At 38.4% G+C, this 22,110-nt stretch overlaps 7 protein-coding genes across 7 annotated transcripts; 2 read left to right on the plus strand and 5 right to left on the minus strand.

The window, feature by feature from the left end:
• Positions 1-2,198: 2,198 nt before the first annotated feature.
• L201_001607 (uncharacterized protein) lies at positions 2,199-8,047 on the minus strand (the record flags this gene model as incomplete). The annotated part of the gene is made up of 8 exons (XM_066217395.1): positions 2,199-2,429; positions 2,513-2,712; positions 2,769-2,847; positions 2,914-3,061; positions 3,127-3,157; positions 3,224-5,858; positions 5,920-6,924; positions 6,977-8,047. The coding sequence occupies 8 exons, from the start codon at positions 8,045-8,047 to the stop codon at positions 2,199-2,201; spliced, it is 5,400 nt and encodes a 1,799-aa protein (XP_066073492.1).
• Positions 8,048-10,192: 2,145 nt separating this feature from the next.
• Positions 10,193-12,828, minus strand: L201_001608 (uncharacterized protein; the record flags this gene model as incomplete). The annotated part of the gene is made up of 10 exons (XM_066217396.1): positions 10,193-10,240; positions 10,306-10,391; positions 10,483-10,966; positions 11,069-11,459; positions 11,527-11,932; positions 11,989-12,067; positions 12,125-12,233; positions 12,371-12,477; positions 12,557-12,644; positions 12,752-12,828. 10 exons carry the CDS (start codon positions 12,826-12,828, stop codon positions 10,193-10,195), a joined length of 1,875 nt encoding a protein of 624 aa, XP_066073493.1.
• Positions 12,829-13,959: 1,131 nt separating this feature from the next.
• L201_001609 (histone H3) lies at positions 13,960-15,144 on the plus strand (the record flags this gene model as incomplete). Its single annotated transcript, XM_066217397.1, has 6 exons — positions 13,960-13,963; positions 14,043-14,053; positions 14,482-14,527; positions 14,595-14,709; positions 14,783-14,934; positions 15,056-15,144. The coding sequence occupies 6 exons, from the start codon at positions 13,960-13,962 to the stop codon at positions 15,142-15,144; spliced, it is 417 nt and encodes a 138-aa protein (XP_066073494.1).
• A 439-nt stretch (positions 15,145-15,583) lies between these two features.
• Positions 15,584-16,471, minus strand: L201_001610 (uncharacterized protein; the record flags this gene model as incomplete). Its single annotated transcript, XM_066217398.1, has 3 exons — positions 15,584-15,919; positions 16,062-16,208; positions 16,367-16,471. 3 exons carry the CDS (start codon positions 16,469-16,471, stop codon positions 15,584-15,586), a joined length of 588 nt encoding a protein of 195 aa, XP_066073495.1.
• A 468-nt stretch (positions 16,472-16,939) lies between these two features.
• On the plus strand, positions 16,940-18,471 carry L201_001611 (uncharacterized protein; the record flags this gene model as incomplete). The annotated part of the gene is made up of 3 exons (XM_066217399.1): positions 16,940-16,978; positions 17,167-17,306; positions 17,430-18,471. 3 exons carry the CDS (start codon positions 16,940-16,942, stop codon positions 18,469-18,471), a joined length of 1,221 nt encoding a protein of 406 aa, XP_066073496.1.
• Positions 18,472-18,614: 143 nt separating this feature from the next.
• On the minus strand, positions 18,615-20,208 carry L201_001612 (uncharacterized protein; the record flags this gene model as incomplete). Its single annotated transcript, XM_066217400.1, has 6 exons — positions 18,615-18,827; positions 18,938-19,099; positions 19,211-19,360; positions 19,471-19,585; positions 19,687-19,929; positions 20,033-20,208. 6 exons carry the CDS (start codon positions 20,206-20,208, stop codon positions 18,615-18,617), a joined length of 1,059 nt encoding a protein of 352 aa, XP_066073497.1.
• A 324-nt stretch (positions 20,209-20,532) lies between these two features.
• On the minus strand, positions 20,533-21,950 carry L201_001613 (uncharacterized protein; the record flags this gene model as incomplete). The annotated part of the gene is made up of 4 exons (XM_066217401.1): positions 20,533-21,026; positions 21,097-21,193; positions 21,266-21,413; positions 21,502-21,950. 4 exons carry the CDS (start codon positions 21,948-21,950, stop codon positions 20,533-20,535), a joined length of 1,188 nt encoding a protein of 395 aa, XP_066073498.1.
• Between the last annotated feature and the right edge of the window lie 160 nt (positions 21,951-22,110).

Here is a 22,110-nt window from a genome sequence, read left to right on the forward strand (position 1 = left end):
ATCTGGTCTGGCCATTCAGTACTTCTAATTTAATCAAGTGGAGCCTTCATAAAGCTCTTACAGATGACAACGAAAGCAATAAGTGCTGCCGGAAGGAAAGAAGAATTTTTTTCTTCACTTTAAAGAGTGGTACGGAATATGATATATGATATGGTTTACGCCTGCCCGCTGTCTTACAGGGAACCATATTTCTTTGTTTTTGTTGCTTTTCGTCCCTTATTCCATTGCCCCACAATACCAAAATACACTAAGATTACTGTTTCCTCTTCTCAAGTCAGAGAAGCTCAAACGACTGAAAAAAATCGATGCCCCCTAAAAAGAATTAAGCATCTAAAGGTACCTTACTTGTAAATGTACAAAAATCGAATGACGAGAAAAGCAGATGCGACTGATTCCGAAATAGTTTCCTTACCTTAGTTCAATTCATAAATTACCCGTTTCACGTAAGTCTATATATATCTTGCAAGCTTTTATTCAGAGATAACAAAAAAAGGTCGTCCCCCTAAATGAAATTTAAGCATTTCTTTCCCTTGCTTTACCCGGTATTCCTTAATGATGAAAAACTCAAAAACTTCCAACAAGGCACGAAAGACGCCTGATGATGAGGTATGCTCAAATGACAACCAAATTTACGGGCAAAATCATTGGTTATTCACATATTGTTTGAGAAATCTCCCGGCCGGATTAGAAAGATGCTTCACTTTGCCAAGAACATGTATTCTGCTGCTTTTGTGTATCTTCACCAAGCGAACAGCTACTTTCACGAAACAAAGGCAGTTTGATATCCTCTTGCGTTTTTGCACCTCTTGAAGGTGAAAGTAGACACAGCTCTGATGTAAAAAAAAAGGATGTAAAATGTGAATCAGGTCCGATCAGACGCCCCGAAAATACTGAATGAAAAACTTCCGAGTTATGCAGTAAAAGACCTCAATCCTTAAAAAGGGTTTCTTTATGATACCCTGAAAAATTGATATTCCATATGAAAACCTTTTTCTTTCCCGCATAGAAGGCCACTTCGGTTTTTTGAACCTTTGCTCTAAGAATACTAACCTTATAACTTACTGATACGCGAACACCCCCCAAAAAATAGAGGTTGATAGTTATGCTTCTTTGATATTTAAATTAGCCTTGTCTGTACGGTGGAACCTTGGCAGATCATCACGATGTAGAGTAAGGTTACCTGCCCCTTTTAAAAGCAAACTGGCGTCAACTGCCACCAAGTGGATTCTCTCCATTAAGCTTGCAAGAGGTATTTGTAAAGCGGAAGACCAAAAAATATATCAACCAACGCTGAAACGCGAAAGCTGTGCTGCTAAAACGACCAAAAACGAAACCTGAATGACGGAGAGATTACTAAATACTCGTATCCTGAATATCATGGCCGAACCTCCGTTATACTCTGTAGCATCAAATAACCCCTTAAGCCACACTTTATTGTAATTCCTTCGGAACAGGGGTGAGAAGGAACCACCTGTATAGAAGGATTCGTTGAATTGAAACTTCTTAGTGTAGGATTGCTTCTTCGTTTCTGTCTCTTGAAATGTTCTTACTATAAGGTGACTATCACACGTCATGCTTTTCATCCATGTACAAATCCGCCGAGTGCACTTGTGTTCTAGCTAGATGCTGACGTATTGAACAGTTGCAGTATGAGTACCGTGGAAAGTTGTAAATGCATAAGAAAGTCTATCGTTATCATGTTCATTATATTGTTATTTTAGTTGGGGGTTGAGTGAGAATATCGAAAAGGCATGAAGAGACATAACGACGGTAATTACAATGTTGATAAAGATGCGTGGTTTCATATATAAACAAACAAGAGCAAGTAATTGTGGACAATTTTACAAGTGAGGGAAGAAGAGGTAGACTGTATTGTATGGTATTATGAAGCAAGGTTAAGGGTGTTTGTCTATAATGAAGAAGATGTAATAATGATTATATATACAAGCACGATTTTACAGGGATTATGGATAACCCTCATATATGATAATTGCGTTGTTCGCCTAATTCTACATTTTTTACTTTACTGTCCTAGTATATTTAAATTCCTTTGTATCTAAGTTGATATTATTTCTCTATTCCGTATATTATCATTGTATAAATGTTGATGCGAACTTCCTTGTGCATGTTCTTGCAATTGCATCCAAGGTTGAATGTCGAGGCAAATTGATTACTGTACGATTTGGGTACTACGATGTTTAAGCTTGTACCCTTTTGGCACCTCTCTTGGCTACAGCTTGACCAATTTTACTATCTTTAAAAGTCCAATTTGGATCTTTATCTAATATGAAAGGATGTTGAAGTAGATCTTTTGCTATTGGTCTATCTCTTGGATCAGTTGCTAAACATTTCGTATTCATAAAATCTAATGCTATATTAGATAAATGAATATCAGGTGGTAATGGTGGTCTAGCTCGTTTGTTGAATAACTGTTCAATCCAAATAAGAAGAATGTCAAAATTGGCTTTGCTGTCATAGATGTCATAACCACTTGAGCTGGAATTTGACTTACCTCAAACATAGCTGCAACTTGTTCCATTTCGCCCCAAGGTCTTTTACCTGACCACATCTCTAAGACAACACAACCTAAACTCCATATATCGACTTTACCAGAATAGGTTCTTTCTGAAAAAGAATGTATGACTTCAGGTGCCATCCAAAATACTGATCCTTTCATGTTAGTAGCTTGACCAAAAGAGTCATATGCGTCGGCTAAAGGAGTTGTATTAGTGCATATCTTTTTTTGATAATTGGATTATTCTACTTGCAAGTTTGTTTGGAAATACCGAAATCAGATATCTTACAGATACCTTGAGTGTCGACAAGGATATTATCACCTTTGAGATCCTATAAGGGACATGTTGTATCAGCGAACAAAGTTGAGGGAGCATCGATAAAGTCATAGATACTCACTCGATGCCAGATGTTCTTTGAATGAAGATAAGCCAAACCCTCTAATATCTGTTCGGTGAAGAATCTGACCAATTGCGGTTCGAATCTACCTTGATTAGGTGTTCGATAGATAGAAGCGATACTACCACCTGGAACATATTCCAGGAAACTGTGGAGACAGAAAGGTCAGCTCTCGGTGCCCTTGAAGCAAATATGTAGGATAGCTGAACTTACATTGAAAGGTACTCTTCGCTAGTCTCATAACCTGGAAGAGTATACCAATGGCTTATTAGCATTATATAACCTGAAGCTAGATGGAAGATGAACATACCAAGATAGGCTACGATGTTTATATGTTCTAGATCTTTCAACAATTCAATTTCATCTCTTAAAGCTTTGATCATACCTAATTGTCTTTTATCATTTCTATCGATTTCAGAAACTGGTAATTCAACTTGTTTCACAGCCATCATATCACCTGTTGTAACATTTAATGCAATATAAACTCGACCATAAGAACCTTTTCCAATTAGTTCACCTTTAACCCAATTTACCGTATTCATTGAAGATGATTTGTCATCATTAGTAGAAGAAGGTGATTCAGGGATAGTTTGATTTGAAATATCTAATTGACCTAAAGCAATTTTAGTTGGAGTGACTTCAACTAGTTTATGATCCCACATTTTTGATGATCTTCTTTCGACTTTATGTTGTGCATTCAATAAACCTTGATTTTGTTGTTGTTGTAAATGTGATTTATCTTGTTCATCCATCTTACTAACATTGTTATTATTATTGTTATTTCCATAATCATCTATTGATGCTTTCTTACCAAATAGATTTGATAAATCTCTTGATTGTCTTTGTAATGTACGTCTTTTATGATCAGCCACGACTCTGATTGATCTTCTATTTTCCAATTTATTGAATTTACTTCTGACTATTCCGCTTAATCCACTAGGTTTATTACTTGTAGATTCAAGATTTGGTGTAGAAGATGAAGACAATTTTGAGATAGAAGGACTTTGTTGTTGTAATTCCAACTTTGATGGTGATTCTGCTGCAGGTGTAGTTGGCGTTGAACCTGTACCTATACCTCCTACTCCACCTTGCACAATAGGTTGATCCAAATCAATTTTTGGGAAAACTCTATCCAAGTTTTCATACAACTGTTCAGGTTCAGGTCTAAAATTCCAATGATCAGGATCTTTGGGCCTAGCAAATGATTTACCTCTTCTGACAACTGATCCAGATCCTGATAATGATCCTTCACCTGTTCCTTCAGATTCTGTGGCACTGTCTGAAGCCGAAGGTGTTGTAGCTGATAATATTCCATCGGATATGTTTAATGCGGCAGTATCGACAATAAGATTGGGTTTAGCAGGTGAGGGTTGAATGGAGATAGGTATTTGAGGTTGAGGCGCTGTTATCCATAAAGTAGCTTCGTCTTCATCTGCTGCACCAGGTCGGACAGTACTATCTCCTGATTGACCCGCAGCCTGAATCATATTTTTTATGTGTCCTTCCCATACTCCAGCTCTAGCTGTGTCGTTTGAATCCGTATCCTCATTTCGTTGAGGTCGAACAGTACCGTCCGAACTAACAGTTCCAGCAACAGATAAAGTATCTGTATCGCTTCGTGGATAACGATTTGTAGCTAGCCAAGAAGATTCCGGAGAACTGCTGGGTTGGTTGTAAGGAAGTTGAGACTCCTTTTCGTCATAAGCAGTTCCTTCACTGACTCGACGAGGGGTATCAAGGATAGGAGAAACAGGTCGATGAGGCATGGAAGCGGAACCACTTCTTGGTCTAGTCCATATAGTGGGTGACACCGGATCGCTGAATCCGGCATGATAAGTTCCAGCATGTCGAGCTGTATGGGGTGGATTGAATTCATCATAATAAGTGGATGGTCGACGTGCGTCTGTAGTAGTCTGAGGAGATGATGGTGGCGGGGGCGATCTATCGTAATGTACTGTGTTAGGTCGAGAAGTGGTTAAAGATGAATGTATATCGTCCCAGCCAGGACCGCGTGCACTTCGAGGCATAGTATTGTAAGTCGGACGATTTGGCCTTGTAGCAGAAGCTGCACTGCTGGGATGAGGCGATGGAAAGGGGATTGTACCTGTTTCACCAACAGATATCTGGAGTGGTTGTACGCGTGTATTACCAGTATGTGCAGGTTCTGGGTATCTTCCATCGTGTACACGATCAGTGGAAGGACTTCTGAAAGCGGCGGCAGGCTGAACGCTCCTTCTGCCGGAGAAAGTGCCTGGTTGAGGGGTCATTGATGATCGAGGTGGTAGGTTTGGTCGGAATGGACCCGATTGCTGAGTCATCGGGCGTAAATTATCCATTGATCTTGCACCTTGAACAGGTGCCGGGGCAGTCAGATGATCCCTATTCGGACCTCCTCCATATGGTAAAGGTAATCTTTGTCTCGATTCAGGCCTAGCAGATAGGGAACCAGGTTGGAAGGCGGAAGCTGATCGTCCAGTGACTTGTTGTAACCTAGGATCGAATAATCTATCTTGAGCATGAGAAGCTTCTTGATGGGGTGGTACCGAGAATCCACTCGGACGCCTAAGCGGCGCATTTGTGTTTTGAGGATAAGGCATTTCAGGTGAATACTGAGCTGGAGGTGATTGATATACGGGTTGACCGACAACACTGCCCTGTCGGAGCGGGACTGGACCAGACGTTTGACGTGAGACTGATCTATTTTCAGACATTCGTGAACCCGGACGATCGTCTGCTACAGGCACGTGATATGTTGCAGCTTCGTCAAGTGGTCGGCCCATCTGTGCGCGATTTCTGAAATATTCTTGACGAGCTCTTCGGTCTTGATCAAAAGTGTGAAATCGGCTTTCTCTTTCTTCTCGTTGTTCCGCTTCCCATGCTGCTCGAGCAGCTTCCATGGATTGACGATGCTCCTCTTGACGTCTCTGCTCTTCCTCTACTTGCCGCTGTGAGGTCATAACATATTAGTACGACAATGTTCAATGTTGTATGACAATAGTCACTTACGGCTCTAGCTTCATCCTCTGCTATTTGAGTTTCCTGCCTTTGCCTCTGTTCCTCTTCCATACGCACCATCATCTCCCAAATATCCTTTTCTTCCTGTTGAGACCTTCTAGCGAGCTCCTCATCTTGTACCAATTGATGGCGTCTGTTCGCTTCAGCAGCTCTTTGTGCTTCCAATTCTTCAGCCTGAAATTGCTCTATCAAAGCTCTGGTTTCCGGATCCATATCACTATCTATACTCAATCCAAGTCCCGCATTTGCAGGGCGACTGGGTCCAGCGTCACTGTTGACGATGAATGGATCATGATGACTCTGTTGACTCGAAGAGCGAGATACGGGTGTTGGAGTTAGATGTCGTATTTGAGGTTTAGGAAAAGGTTCTATGATAGAAGGTGAAGCTGGATGGTTCAAATCGTGATGTCGGCTGGAAGGGGAAGAGAGGGAAGAAGTGTCTCGATGCGGTGGGGGTAGAGTGAAAGATGATGGAGGTGTTGGCAAAGCTGGTGATGAAGCTGAAGGGTCCGTTATTGGTGACTTTGAACTACCATTTGATCTTCCTGTGGTCGGTCTTCTACCTTTCTTACCGCTCCAATCTTCCGCATCAGGGCCTAAATCGCTCCAATCACTTGCACTAAGTGCATTTCTATCAATTATTTCCCCGCTAGCGCTGCTCAGACTACCTTCTTTAGAATGGCGTGATGCTGGTCGTTGTAGAAGGGCGTTGGGAAGATCAGTTGTTATAGGCGAAATACCAGCTCTACGACTGTCCGCGACGGAACGATAAGGTGTGTAATCGGCTTGAGCTACCAAAGGTGGTATGACTGATGCTGCGGAAGATGTTGGAACGTTTGTTTGCTTGACGAGAAATTTGAGCGTTGCTCTTGAATCGCCTTGAGACGCGCAAAGGTTCAAAAGGGCTGATGGTAAGATGGGTATATCGTCTGCAGGTTCTCCAATTTCTGTACGATACATAGATAAAGTGGGATGTTCTTCGTCACGTATACGTAGCTTTGAGATAGTCAGCTTGTGAATGCGGAGGGTTCACTTGATATTAACTTACTTTAGAAAAAACTTTCTCCCTGATACCTTCAGCAGTATGTATTCCAGTAATATCCACAAGATGAAACGCTTCATTGTCCGTGGTGACTTGAAGTCTGACCTGATGACTATTTGTCGAGCCTGATCTATCTCTATTCGACATTCCTACACTCATTATACTTCCTCCTTCACTTCCAGCAGCTGGACTAAGTACGTCTTCCGGACTGGCAACGCGATTTTGGGTGAAATGCTGATGTACACTAGGTGGAAGAGCATGATGAAAGGATATAGCCGATGGTGAACGATTCTGAGGGGAGTTTGTGGTGATAGGCGGAGAAGGTAAAGGAGGTAGTGCACGGGAGGGAGAGTGCTGATTTGGATTGTGGTGAGGTATTGTCGATCCTGATGCAGTTCTAGGTTCATGAGATGGTCTATTAGTTGGCGGCTGGTCTGGTTGTCCAGTCACAGGTGTCGTAAAGGCTCTACGCAGATGACGTTCGGGTTGTGGAGGTGGTTGAGGAGGTACAGGTGATATCTCTGGTTTATGCCCATAGCTTGTTGAGCCGGGCGTAGGAGTAGGATTAGTTAAATTAGGGCTATTGAGTGGTTTAGGCGTAGGTATTGACGTTTGAGGATGGGGATTTTGGAATGATGTAATAGTAGGTAAAGGGGATGACTGAGGTGCCGGTATAGAAGGTAAAGGTAGATGACCTTTGATTGAAAGGGTAGGTGATTTGTTGTATTGTGATTCTCGTTGCTGTTGTTGTTGCTGATGTTGATGTTGTATCGATATTGAACTTGCAGCACTAGTTGAACTACTTGGACCTGGACCTGCTACAGCATTTCTACTAGAATTGGAAGTTATACTGATTGGAGATATGGTGTAATGTGTCGAAGGTGATCTTTGAGACTGATTACTTGGTCTAATGACTGGCGATTCATCTTCATCTGAATTATCAGGATTAGCAACAAATAATCCAGGTACAACACCAATACCTCTTTTTCTTGCACCTAAAGGTCTACGTGTTGGAGGTGTAGGTGTTGATGGTCCAGCTTGTGTAGTTATATGTAACTTTGGATGTGAGTTGGTCATATTGATAAATTCTGAAAATTGATATCAAGCTGAGCTAGACGGGATAAACGACAATGAAGTCAGACAAATAGACCAAGCCGATCGTTGCCTAGTTGAAGGATAAAGAAGCGAATTGTTATGGTAGCATGGAGTCTATTGTTGTCTGATGAGTGATATGCATTGATTCAAGTTGAATTGCCTATTGATGTTGATTTTTAGCTTCGTGTATGTCTATGTATAATGTGTATATGATGTATAAAGGTAATTGATGTTTCGATATATCATGATGATGATGTGTGAAAAGTATGTATGTAAAGTAAAAAGCAGAATCAGTTTAAGCTTCACGAAGGAGTCTGAGTTTACGGGAGATATGAAGCAGCAAGGGATAATCAATCATCATAACTGCATACTGCGTATTTAAGCGTCATTTCGGCAATTATATTCTACTTTTTAAGATTACCCCCTCTCTCCCTTCTTTTGTGTTTTACAACATCACAACGCTCGGGAAAGTTACCATATCCAAGCAAAAGGCATGGTATGTAACGTTTAAATATGATGCTCACCTTATGTTTGGTTGCATTGACCAACCATTATCTGTTGATCTGAGATGCTTGTTGTACGACTACCTTTTCCCAATTGTTATTTTTAGGATCATTGAAAAGCGGAGTCAAAGTTTTTGTTTTCAAACTTTTTACGAGAATGATAAGTCAATATGTGAATCAGGCTAATCAGGTGGAAGATCACTGAGCTTGCTATGTAGTGAACCGAAAGATGCTGATGAAAGTGAAGTGATCGGTATCAGGTCAGAACAATCGATTGCGTGTATAGACAGCTATCTTCGCTATACTATACTTTTGCTGAAGTGAAATGTTTACCGAGATTGGATTTTCCGGATGAAAAGCTAAGCGTAACAGATACTGTACTTTGTAGATCGAGCTATGGCTAAAAGTCTGAGATGTAAAGTGCTTATAGTAGCGGAGTCAAAGAAGCGGATTCTAGTGAATATGCAAAAGTAGGTAAGGAGACCTAAGAATAGGTGTATTTCGTGTTGATGATCGTGTAACTTAATACGATTTGACTGTCAACTTTGAGCTATTTTTGGTCAGACTCTCCTGATTCGTCATGTATGAAGTACACATATCAGATCAACCTGGACACCAGAGTTAATGATATATAATGCATGATTATATCTTTCAAAAAAAAAACTCTCTCATTAGATCGATTTCTTGAAATTTTAATATACGTTGGACGCTCGAGCTCGACTCAAACGAAGACACCACAAAAATATGCTTATACCCAACAACACGTCATCTTCCCATCGATTTTCTTTGATCGTCAAAATCTCAGTTGGAATTACAAAAGCGTATTGCGTATGTTCAATTTAAAGTATAAGCTGTATGTAAGACGATACAATCAAAGGATGTTTCGCTTCAACTTCGCTTCCTCGAAGATCCAAGTAGGTACTCGTCAAACTGTATTGTACCCTGGCAAGCTATCGTTCAACATCGTACGATCATACAGACATATACAACGTATTTGTTGTCAGATAATTATGAGTGAGACCAAGTGAGTCACCCAACAGAAGTACTACGAAGGTAAGAAAATAATCAATCTTCACAGCGGGACTCGCTTGAGTCTATGGCGATCAATAACATCTGGCTGAATGAGAAACGAAATCATAAGGAAGTCGCACGTCATCAACAAGATTTTTCAGCTTGGACATCTGTCCACCCCCGTGTTAGTCGGTATGGTGATCGTAAGGCGTTGTAAGAAATCAGCCAGTCGAATTTCACAACGGGAGGTGAGGTATATTGCTTCAATAGTCACGCGGTACAAGATCCCGCTTAGAAATGTGCCTGCCATACAGTTATCATTCTTTTTTCACTACTGTGAAGAATGAAGAAGGAAGCATCGACCAAACGTGAGGTGTTCTCAGAGATCTAAAATTTTCGTGGAAATAACATACATAACTTCAAATATATCATGTTCCGATTAGGTAACAACCTTATAAACAAAAAAAACTTTATCTTTATACTTCTTGCTCTTTAGCTTTCTCTTGGCTTTCCGTGCCTGTCCCCTTTTCCACATCCATGATGTTGTAACGTTACAACTATAATCCGATCTTCTTTGACCTATCATACGTTCTGTAACTGTTTCATAGCGAAATTATTGATTTAAAGATGCAGACCATAAAGCACCGACGAATGTGAGTATCTGAAGGTTAATGGCTTCTATTAGCCAAGAAAAGTTTATACGACGCAAGCAATCCGGTTACTCACAAGTCTTGGTCTAACATCAACGATATCCTCTGGTACAAGGAAAATCAAAGCGCCCATCTTTCTTGCGATGGAAATAGCAAGTTTGGCTAAAAATGCACATTGATCGATTAGCCATATTCTATCTCCGATACAATACGATAGCTATTCTGGGAATTAGAATTCAACTCTTCAACTCACCATTCATTCTCTTTTCTTCTTCATCTCTACCATCAGTAACTAAGGAATAATCTACTATACCAGGTTTTACACCATTTAATAAATCTAAGAAGAACACCGCGTTTGACAAAGAAGGATCTTTGAAAGATCTCATTGTGGAAGATTTATTACCTTTTTTAACAGTTTCATTTGCCCATTTAACCATATCTTGATCTGTAACACCTTTACCATTTTTGGAAATTGAGGCTAAAGTTTGATTTATAGATAATCTCATTAATTGCCAAACCAAACCTAAGACCAAAGTTCTGGTACCATCAACAATATCTGATCCTTGAATACCAACTATATGCATTCCATTTGATTTCGCTAAATCAACTGCATAATTCGTATTTTCAACTGCTTTAAATCTTGATAACTCTTGTCCTTCTCTAGGTTTTGATACTCTTCTCCAAATTACTGATCCGGGTATAACTTTATCGAATCCTTGTAATAAAACACTTCCGTCCTGTAGTGATCAATAAAACACGGGGTCAATTGTTGGTATACGTCAAGTATGCGCAAACCTTCGTGTTGTGCCGGTTGACTTATAGTAAAACCGCAAACTCACCTTGAGATCTTCAAACAAATTATACACTCCAGGATCTACATCTAATGAATTCAACCATAAAGTGAATACTCTAGCTTCTCTTTCACCTTCAGCATCGAAATCTTCTACAGGAGGTGGAGCTTCAGTTTCTTCTAAAGGAGCTAATCCTGGCCATGTATTGAATAAATTGGCAACAAATGCTAAATTCAATTTTGGATTACCTGAAACTAACGAATTTGCAGTTAAAAATCTTCTACAACCTATTTTATCTGCATTTTGTAAGACTTCTTCAGCTCTTTGATGTACATCTCGAGTTTGTAATGGTGATCTTGAACATTCATCTGGTTTCAATTGATTGAGTAATACTGTATAATTCTCTCCATCAGATACATCTCTTCCGAAATTTTCGACTCTACAAAAAATATTGATTCAGCTTTGATTCTTAATATTATGGGAGGTTTGATCTTGTTACGACTTACTTTCTGTTCCAATTAGCAGCTTTCAAATGATAGTTGAACCATCTTAATAAAATTTGATCTGGTGGTAATCTTAAAAATTCTTCCATAGTTTCACCATCATCTAATAATCTATATAATTCAGGATGGATCTTGATATCGATTTTCGAAAGTAAACCTCTTCTAATAACTTGCCAAATTAAACCTAAAATCAAATGTTCTCTACCTTCCGCAATGTCTTGAGGACCAATATTGACGACTGAACATCCAATACCTTTTGCAGATGTGATTACTATATTATTATTTTCTGTAATTTGAAATGCATTTAATGGTTTAGGTTTGCCTTTTCCACCTGATGGTTTATTCAATACTCTTTCATCAATTGTTTCCGGTACAGAGTCGTTAATCAATTTACAGAGTATGAGACCATCTAAACTCTGATATGAGCTGACGATGTTCGCTTTCACTGCAATCAATGTAGCTTACCTCGCACTTCGTCGAAAAGCTGCATAGTTTCTGTTGGGATAGGTAAGAGATGTCCGATATCTTTATCACCAGCAAGAACCTTGATACCTCATTTATCAGCTCAATAAATTTACAGAGGTGCTATTGAGTGACTCACTCCGTTGATGTGATCTGTGAAAGACCGCCTTTCATCTTCATTGATAGTATGCTGAGCATTGGTTCCTGCCGTCCCTTTTACAGAAATTCTTCCTTTACTTGTTTCGAGACTAGTGTATACGGCACCTCGTTAGTTATCTTATACTCGAAAGTGTGAGGGAATACATCACTGAGACAAGCATCCTTGGATGTGACAAAACGTATCAAGCATGTCATGATCGTTATATAAACTGGAGTGATCACTTACGCTGGAGCATTCTTAGAAGCTCTTAAAAGAGAATGTAGCTGTACCCAATCTTCCAATTCTACTCTTCCTGATGAATCGATACTAACATGTTTGAGGGTTTCTCTTGCCTATGCAGAAGTCAGAATTAGTCTATAGAACTTACATCACACCGATCCTATATGAAAAAGGCAATGGATATCGACTTACAGAATCATAATCAGCTTCACCACTAGACTGTAAAGCTGAAATTACAGTAGCCTTATCCACACTACCTTTATCGTCTACGTCTATTTGACTATAATATCAATAGTTATATCAGCTTCTTTATTGAAGATGGTGTCATACCTTATTACGTGTGTTTAAGAATTGAGCAGCGTATGACACATGCACAAGTCAACTCACTTGAATTGGTTAACAAGATCAAATATCGCATCTTGGCCCAAATCTGGGTATTTCTTTCCTAATTTTATAGCTTGCATGTCGAAGGCTGAGTAGGTCTATGATGTAACAAAACACAGATGAGATTTCCTTATTTGAGTGATGCTAGCCTGGAGTGCAGTACGAGAATGGTACATATAATACTATCTTATCATATTGACAATTGGAGTACCACTGGACATTGATCATGGACAAGAATGCTCGGGGTATGGACGTCCGTCCAAACGGCTCAAGCTGTGTAAGAGTCATGTTGACGGATTAAGGTTCCTAGCTTTATCGTTTTCCCTACGTCACCGCTGAGCGTGGCACTTCTAGAGGAATGGTCGATCATCCCCACGTGGCAGCGGTGGCACCCATTTGCAACATTGTTTTCGGAAGATGAGGGTCAGCGTCTTCGAAATATCATATGCATGAGGGACTGTGGAAGGCTGTAATCTGGTGTGAGCGTGTCAGTAAGCGTCAGCTTCCTCTTCGTCTACTTGTATGGGTTCTGTAGCAGGATATATAGGTGTAACAGTCAAATCATTCCAATCCTTTCCAACCTTGAATTGACTCCCGGCTATACCTACACTTCCCTTTGGTTTGTGAATCACAAAACTGCCGAGAGATCCAAAACACTGCTAACCCCTTTTGACGCGGCACATCATACGCATCCTCACATCACGACTTCTAAGCTCATGATACTTTTAATTTGCTGTATATGGCTATATAGTTCCAGCTGATTGCTACGACTATAACTCCGTAATACCGAGTACAACCTTCACTTTTACTTTCTGCCAAGTCCAGTAGGACAATCAATTATAGGTGACTGGAATTGACGCGGGGACTTACGGGGTTGAATGGGATTACCTAGAGTTGCGTCAACCATTCTCTGATCTGATCACCTTTACTTTATGTTGACTCATCCCCTTAAAATTCACTTAGGCTGTACTTATCCGAATCAGAAATAAGAAAGAAAGAAAACGCTTAAAAACTTGAAAAACAAACAAGCGACACATCACATATACTCATACCCTTTCATCTCTTCCATTCACCCCATAAAACAACCCCCCCCTCATTCATCAAAAACAAAACAACTACATCTTCACCAATTACATTCAACTTTCATCTTTCATTCATACATATCTTTCATTCAACTAACCTCTTTAATTCAATTTTAGCATACATCAACAATGGGTAAGTTTATTATCTTTTTCGATGCATATATTCACATAGATACATAGATGCTGATGATCTTATGAATGCATGCATATAGCCAGAACTAAAGTGAGTAAATCAACCTTTTCGTGTCGCAATCATCTGAAGGAAGAGAAGGAGAAGGAGGAAAATCAGGATATGCATACAAACATTCTCACTCCACCATACCTTCTATTAAATCGGAAGTCGGCGCAACATCCCTCATCATTATTAAGACATGCTTCACCGCCATCATGCATTGTCTCATGCATATACATTCAGTATACATGATATGTTGGATGAACGTGAAGGATGATGCTTGTTGGATGTTGTCGCCACCCGATGTTTTGTTTTCACCATTATCACCCTTTTCGTCTTCATCACCCTTGGGCCCCAATCGCCCCGCTCAACCTGCACTTTTTACATTCTTCTTTCCCTTCTTTCCTTGTCTCTCGACTTACAAGCAGCGTTAAAGTATATATGCATTGAACTATATCTGACATTTATCCCTCTTACAGCAAACAGCTAGAAAATCTACCGGTGGTAAAGCCCCAAGAAAGCAACGTGAGTTAGGCTTTCCTTTTACATACTCAAGGTAAACCATATTTACTCATCCATTTTGCTCTATTAGTTGCTACCAAGGCTGCTAGAAAACAAGCTCCATCTCAAGTTTCAGGTGGTGTTAAAAAACCACACAGATACAGACCTGGTACTGTAGCTCTCAGAGAAATCAGAAGATATCAAAAGTACGTTTTTTGACTTTTTCTTCTATACTGTCATATATTGTGCAAACGCTAACGTATGCGTATATCTTTTTAGATCTACCGAGCTCTTGATTAGAAAACTTCCTTTCCAAAGATTGGTTAGAGAAATCGCTCAAGATTTCAAAACTGACTTAAGATTCCAATCTTCTGCTATCGGTGCTCTCCAAGAAGCTTCTGAAGCTTACCTCGTCTCCCTCTTCGAAGACAGTGAGTTCTCACTACCACCATTGTTGATGACGAGCAAACCCCTCTCATCTGCGTTCACCTCCGTCGATCACTGCGTTCTGCATATAGAGCGCCATGCTTACTATACACCTTCCTTCTTTAGCCAACTTGGCTGCTATCCACGCTAAGAGAGTTACCATCCAACCTAAAGATCTTCAACTCGCCAGAAGACTTAGAGGTGAACGATCATAAGTGGTATGGAATGATAATTATCCATTGTTCCGTGTTAGAGACACCTTTATCTTTCTAGGTTACGTATCTTTCGTTTTTCGCTTTCAATTCCTTTTGTTACCTTAACCTTCTTATTCTTTCCTCGAGCTATAACTATATATATATATATGATAATATATGTCAGAATAAATTCAAAGCCGAGATGTGATGTATCTTTCTAATCATAAAACAATCCACTGCTGCATGCACACAGCTGCTATTGTTAGTACAACTTGTGGGAATAGACTAACGCATCTCACAAGGCATATATGTTGTGCACAGGCGATCAACCTAGATAACCAGATCGTTGCCATGCCATTTAACGATACATGTTATATTATATATACTGTTAATGATACAACAATCTTGAGCTAGTTCTGGCATTGCTTTTGAAGCCAAGATAACAATCATTCTTCAATTATCACTGATCATCTTCGACATCCATCTTATCACTGCTCGCTCCATTCTGATCAGCATTCTTGTTACCTTCTCTCTTTTCTTCTTTCAAAGCTTTAAGAGCAACGACGATATCACTCAATATTTTCTCTTCTATCCTATTAGCATATAAACCTAATTCGATTCCACTAATACTTGAATCAGACTGCGACTGCTGTTGAGATTGTTGAGACGGAGGATTAGGTAAGGTAGTTGCAAAAGGAGTTGGAATATTATTGATTGAAGGAGGTAGTAAAGTAGTTGAAGAAATTTTAGTTGCGTGTAAATAATATACTGTTTGTCGAAGTATAAATTGTATTTTCTGATTTATTTGATTGAACAAACATTTGTTCCAGATGATATATATACATTAGACTAATATATTAGCTTAGTACGTACATGTGTGTTCGCTTACGATAGTAGAGAAAAAAGAAGGAAGAAGGAAGAATTGAAGATAAACTCACATCTAATGAATTCATATACCTTTCAACACCTTCTCTTGCTAGAATACCACTGGTTTCTTCATCAACTGATCCATTCTGCTGTAGATTTTCAGATGAAATCAAATGTGATATTATTGGTTTAACAGATAATAGTAGTTCAGGTATAGCCTATATAATTTGATACAGTTTTTTTTTATTAGTAAAGCTCCTAAAGATGCACAAAAACAAAATATGTCGGTAAGATCGTATTTCATCACAAATATTGGTATGTTCCAACATCGGTTATAAAGAATGAGACATACAGAATTCGACTGAACTGAACATACCTTTTCAACATTCGTTAAAGCGTTAAACAGACTTTGTGAGTCTAAACTTTCTAGTTCTAGTCCATCTGAAATCGATGCTGTGGTTTCTCCTGCAGGAGATGACATATTGTGGGACGCTTAGGGTGGTCTTAGGGTTTTGAGGATATATTCGCGAGATATATGACTGAAGGGTGGATATTCTGTCTTTCGTAGATAGCTTTATCCCCAAAGAAATAAAGCTGCGCAGTGTTTATGTTTTATGATGTCTATGGCATCCAATGGGACGATTCTAAGTGATGATGACGAGACGGAAGCCTTTGCTAGATGCATAAATAAAAGTTTACACTTACAAGCAATAATAGTTAGAGCAACCTCGAAGAGTGGGTTCAGTATGGTAGGGTGGAGGTAATCCACTTATCTAATTTACTCGCTTATTTTGGTTATTTCTCTATTCCATCGTTCACGTTTCCAACTTGCATTGACATTAGTCCGGAAATCTAAAGTTCAGGTTGATATTGAACTAGGGGTACCTAGACAAATATCTCGCTTGATAAGCTGTGTTGACTCGAAACATCTGCTGGGCTTTTGGTCAAAATGGGGAGAGAAAGAATAACGATTTTGGATGGTGGTATGGTAAGTGTTGTTTTGTTTTTTTCGTCTTTAGACTGAAGTGTGACGAATGACTCTCATCAGTCGAATGGGATTAATTTTTGGGAAAAGAGTTGGACAGGCATTCGCCAAATATAAATGACTTAAGAATTGGACATGCCACCATACTCAAGTTGTAGAACGAAATAACTACTAATGAGTCTTTTCTATAGGGAACAACACTTGAATGTTTAGGTCATTCAGTATCTTCAGAATTATGGGGATCAGAATTAATCTTTGAAAATCCTGATATAATCCAAGGTATACATCAGAAGTACTACGAAGCTGGTGCTGATTTAGTCGAAACTTCGACGTGAGCGTTCTAAGTCATGCACGAAATTTGAGCATCAAGGTTTAATGTCATCATCCTTATGGGGCCTCACTACGCAATTTCTGTTTGATCACAGCTGACGAATGGTCATGTGTTGTATTGTAGATATCAATTAACTCAAAACAATCTATCATCCTACTTGAAATCTACATCAAAAGAAGAATTATCAGAATCCGAATATGAACGAAAATCACAAGGGATATTGAAAAGTGCTGTCAATTTAGTATACAACTCCATACCTTCATCATCATCATCATCATCAAGTGAGAAGAAAGGAGTTGTATTTTCTTGTGGACCATATGGATCAACATTAAAACCTGGTGCAGAATATTCAGGTTTATATCCTAAACCTTTTGGTCCAAACTCAAGAGAGAGAAATTATTTCCAAGATTCTGAAATAGAAGAAGAAGAAAATTCTATTGAAAAATTAAGTGAATTTCATTTATCAAAATTATTAAATATTGCTTTAAATGAAGAAATTTGGAAAAAGATTGAATGGATAGGATTTGAAACTATACCTTTATTATATGAAATTAAATCTATAAGAAGATGTATGAAGAAATTGAATAAAATTTTAAGAAACAAGTATAGTAATATAGAAAATAATGAAGGAAATGATGAAATTTGGTTTATAAAGAAATTTTGGATTTGTTCACCTTTTCCCGATGGAGAATTCCCACAATTAAACTCAAGTGGCAGCAATCAACATGTTCCAATTGAGGATGTAGTTGATACATTATTAAATAACTCAAATGAAAATTTAGGTCCTTTACCAAATGGAATAGGTATAAATTGTACAAATCCAAAATACTTATTAGATTTATCTAAAAAATTCACTTTCGCCTTATCTCAAAAAATCAAAATTGGTGATGTCAAATTGTCAAGTAGACCTATCTTTGTATTGTATCCTGATGGTGGACAAGTATACGATGTGAATACGAGAACATGGTCAATACCTACTAACGGTCCCGCAAGTTCTGAAGAATGGTCAAAAGGTATTTTACAAGTTGTCAATGATGTAGAATCCACCAAAGGCGATAACAGTGAATATATATGGAATGGTGTCATTGTTGGTGGTTGTTGTAAAACTTCTTTCGATGATATAAAAGCTTTAAAAAGGAATTTAGATGATCAAATTTTACAATAGATCTTGCACAAAAGACAATGAAGACTAGTAGATATCGGCATACATAGATTATTCATTATACCTTGAGGAATGATGATTATAATATGTATGATCTTTCTACATACAAACACATTATCTATTCTACTTTACAATATCGATTCTTATCAACTTAATTTAACGTTTCCTAGAGTATCATGTATACTATCTAAATCGGATTTAGGTAATTTGAAAACTTCAACTCTTTTACCTAAACCTGGCCAAGGTTTGTTTGACTGTATCGAGGATGAAACTGATGATGAAGCTGATAGGGATAACATTTTCTGATATACCCAATTTATATCTGTTAACGGTGATAAATCTGATGGTTTTTCGAGATGCTATAAACGGATAAGAAGTAAAACGAGTCAATCGATCATATATACACATGATTCATTTTCCTTCTTTCTGTACTTTAAAGAGGGAAGAAGAAATTGTCTTTCCTACTTACCCTTTTCACTTGATCATAACCAACTTCCATACCTGAAATTTCTTTGACAATTTCTGAACTTCCAAAAGAATGATATATCCTTACATCATGTATACGGAATAAGACATTATCAACTCTAACGAACAATCTTGATAGGATGAAAAAAGAATGCGGCATCACACGCTGCAAGGTTGTAATTGCAGTACAGTTCGTTAGCTTTGGGAATTCAATGATCAACTTATACCTGGAAGATAGACTATCGAAGCTCCTCTGGCAGAAGTGATAGACACTCACAATCCTAACATTCAATATCGATTCTCCATTATCATGTAATTCATCCTCGAATAACGGTACATCATCATAAAACAATATTCGATCTAGATTTGGATCTTGTCTAGCTAATAACGCTAGAGGTAATGAATGAGTTGGTGAAGGTTTGAATGACTGCTAATATAATCAGCCTGGAGCTCGAAGTTTTGACCCATTTGCTAACCGTAGGTTGGACAATGGTCATACGATGAAAAAGATAGGCAATATAAGTTGTTGTGACTTACTGAAGAGGTAGAACCTGAGATAGACCCAGAATAACAAGTTGAAAATGTCCAATCGTGTGGTTTAACTGGTTTGGAAGGTATAGGGGAATCCCCAGAGAACGAATTTGATGAAGATCTAAAATACGATAATCAGTCAGTCGATGAAGCTTTGTACATTCCCAGAATTTGGGTTGTTATTGTTGCTGTGTATACCTAAGATAAGCACTAAATACTTACTTTGTTTTCCACTTGTCAGCCATACTAACTTGAACACCACCACCAACTCTCTGTTCCCATCCTTCTCCAGTTGCGACTCCAGCTAAAGCTTCTATACTATCGAATTTCAAATGTATTTGATCACTCCCCCCTTCCTGTATCTGATATGAGGAAGATGCTTGAGATGAAGGTAAATAAGTTAATCTTAATGAATTATTACCAAATGTCATTTCAGGTAAAGGTAAATTCAAAGATTTTTCCGCTCTATCAATTTGTTAAACAAGCAAGAGTAAGTTTTTAGTTCTTGAAATTTGATATATCCCATTTTCATATACTGTGAATATGATGCAGGAAGGTAAAAACTTACGAATCAATTTCTTTACCATTTAAAATAGGTTTTTTTATAGTTTCAATTTCCCATTGACCAATTTGTATTGTATGTACATTAGGTGTTTTGTTTATAGAATATTTCGGATTGAGATTATTGCTCATATTTGGAATTGAAGCTGGAGCAGGTGTTTGTGGTGGTGGTACAGTAGTCATCTTTCCCAAACTACTCGCTTCTGTTCAGTATCTGGAGAAACAAAAGCAGTTACGATGAAAGACAAGGTTGATTTGTATAGAGATGAACAAAGTTACACTTTCAAGTTATCTTATCAGAAAATGCAAATGTTCAGAGCGTCACTACTTTCCGGAATGTCACCTCTACAACACGTGTTTCATCGCTACGCTGTTTTACCACGGTTGCATGTTCTTGGCAAACATCAAAAGGTGCTTATTGTGGGAGTTATGCACAAGGTATGGGCACTTGTAACATATAGTTGAGGACATGCAAGTTGCATAACATGGGATAAACATAAAGATACTCTATCGTTTCCCTCTTACTACAACTCTCTTCATCTTTGGCATTTTCTCTTTACCACTACCTTCTTCATTAGCTGAGGAACTACCTAAAACTAAATTGTTTGCTCCACCACCACTCTTCTTAGCTTCTTTTTCGTTGTCTTTATCTCGTTTTATAGCTGCAACAGCTACACCAGCAGGTACAATTGGTGAATGTAAAGGTAATCTATCATCTAAAATTGGTACAGGTTGAGGTGCTAAAGGTGGTCTCGTAGGTAATTTATTTGATAACAAATTGACATTCTTCTTAACCTCTGATTCTTGTTTTTTACCTTTACTTTTACTTTTCTTCTTATCTTTCTTATTTTGATCTGATTGTTTACCCTTATTACCTATTGCGGATTTTGAGAGCGGTTTAGAAGAATTGAATCGCTTTGAAGGTGCTGTTTTAGGATCAAATATTATATCTGGATTACGTTGTCTTATTTGATCAGATAGATGTTTGTATAATTGTGTTCCTGTACATCGTTTTCATTGAATTATAGTTAGTTGACATAGTCTTGATAAAGCAGTCAGCTTATAACTCACGATTCTTGATGATTGGATTCAAGAATTTGCCTTCTCTTGTTATTTGCACTTTTACTCTACCAGGATTTTCCCAATCTGCTGGATGACATCTATCAGGCTGTACGAACAAAGATATGGAATTAGCTCTACGCATGATAATTATACCATGCTTACTACTGAGCTAACTCACCTCGAGGACACTGGGGAGACCTAAAATTCTACAGGCTTGAGCTATATGGGTAGCTTGAGGCCACCAAACGGAACTTGGTCTAGGTACTCTTCTTCCATCATTAATAGACACCTTAGCATCAAAGTATAGTGGATAAACTGTATTCCATCTGCGAATGGGATATCTATCAGCTGAGACTCGTATAGTGCGGTTGCATAACAGCTGAACAGCAACCAACTATTTTACCATCGACTTACCCTTTATATACACTAGGATCTTTTGCTACATTTGCATTACCGAATTGTTTTTGTAATCTTTGTATTCTTTCATCTTCTGCAGCTTGTAATCTCATCATATCACCCATGAATCCACCCATTGGTGTATTTGGATTAACATTTGGTTGTCCTCCTCCTTGAGGTCTTAATTCATTATCGGTATTCCTTTCAACTAATTTACCTTTACCATTTCCACTCTGTTGAGAGGATGGTGGTGGTGCATTAACACCTTCACCAAATATACCTCTTGATTGTTCAGCTAATTTACTAAAATCCAATTCATCATCAGGATCTTCACTTGAAATTTCTTCTAATAATGCTCCTTTTAATCCATCACCTGTTAATCCACGAGGTTTAGATCCTGATGCTGTTGATGAAGAAGGTAAAGGTAGATCTGTATCGTCGTCAAAATAATCTTCTACTGTTGGCATTTTAATTGAATGTACTGTTGTCGCTGTTTTCAAAAGGTTGTGACGAATTGCGATAAGTAATTAAACATCAACAACAACAACAACAATCAAGATTAGATTAGCCCAGATGAGTTGCTCATCCTCATCGTTTGCTGTCTTGAGTGTCTTTCTGTTGAAGGGT

The sequence above is a fragment of the Kwoniella dendrophila genome, chromosome 2 (genome assembly GCF_036810415.1).
Source record: "Kwoniella dendrophila CBS 6074 chromosome 2, complete sequence".
NCBI lineage: Eukaryota > Fungi > Basidiomycota > Tremellomycetes > Tremellales > Cryptococcaceae > Kwoniella > Kwoniella dendrophila.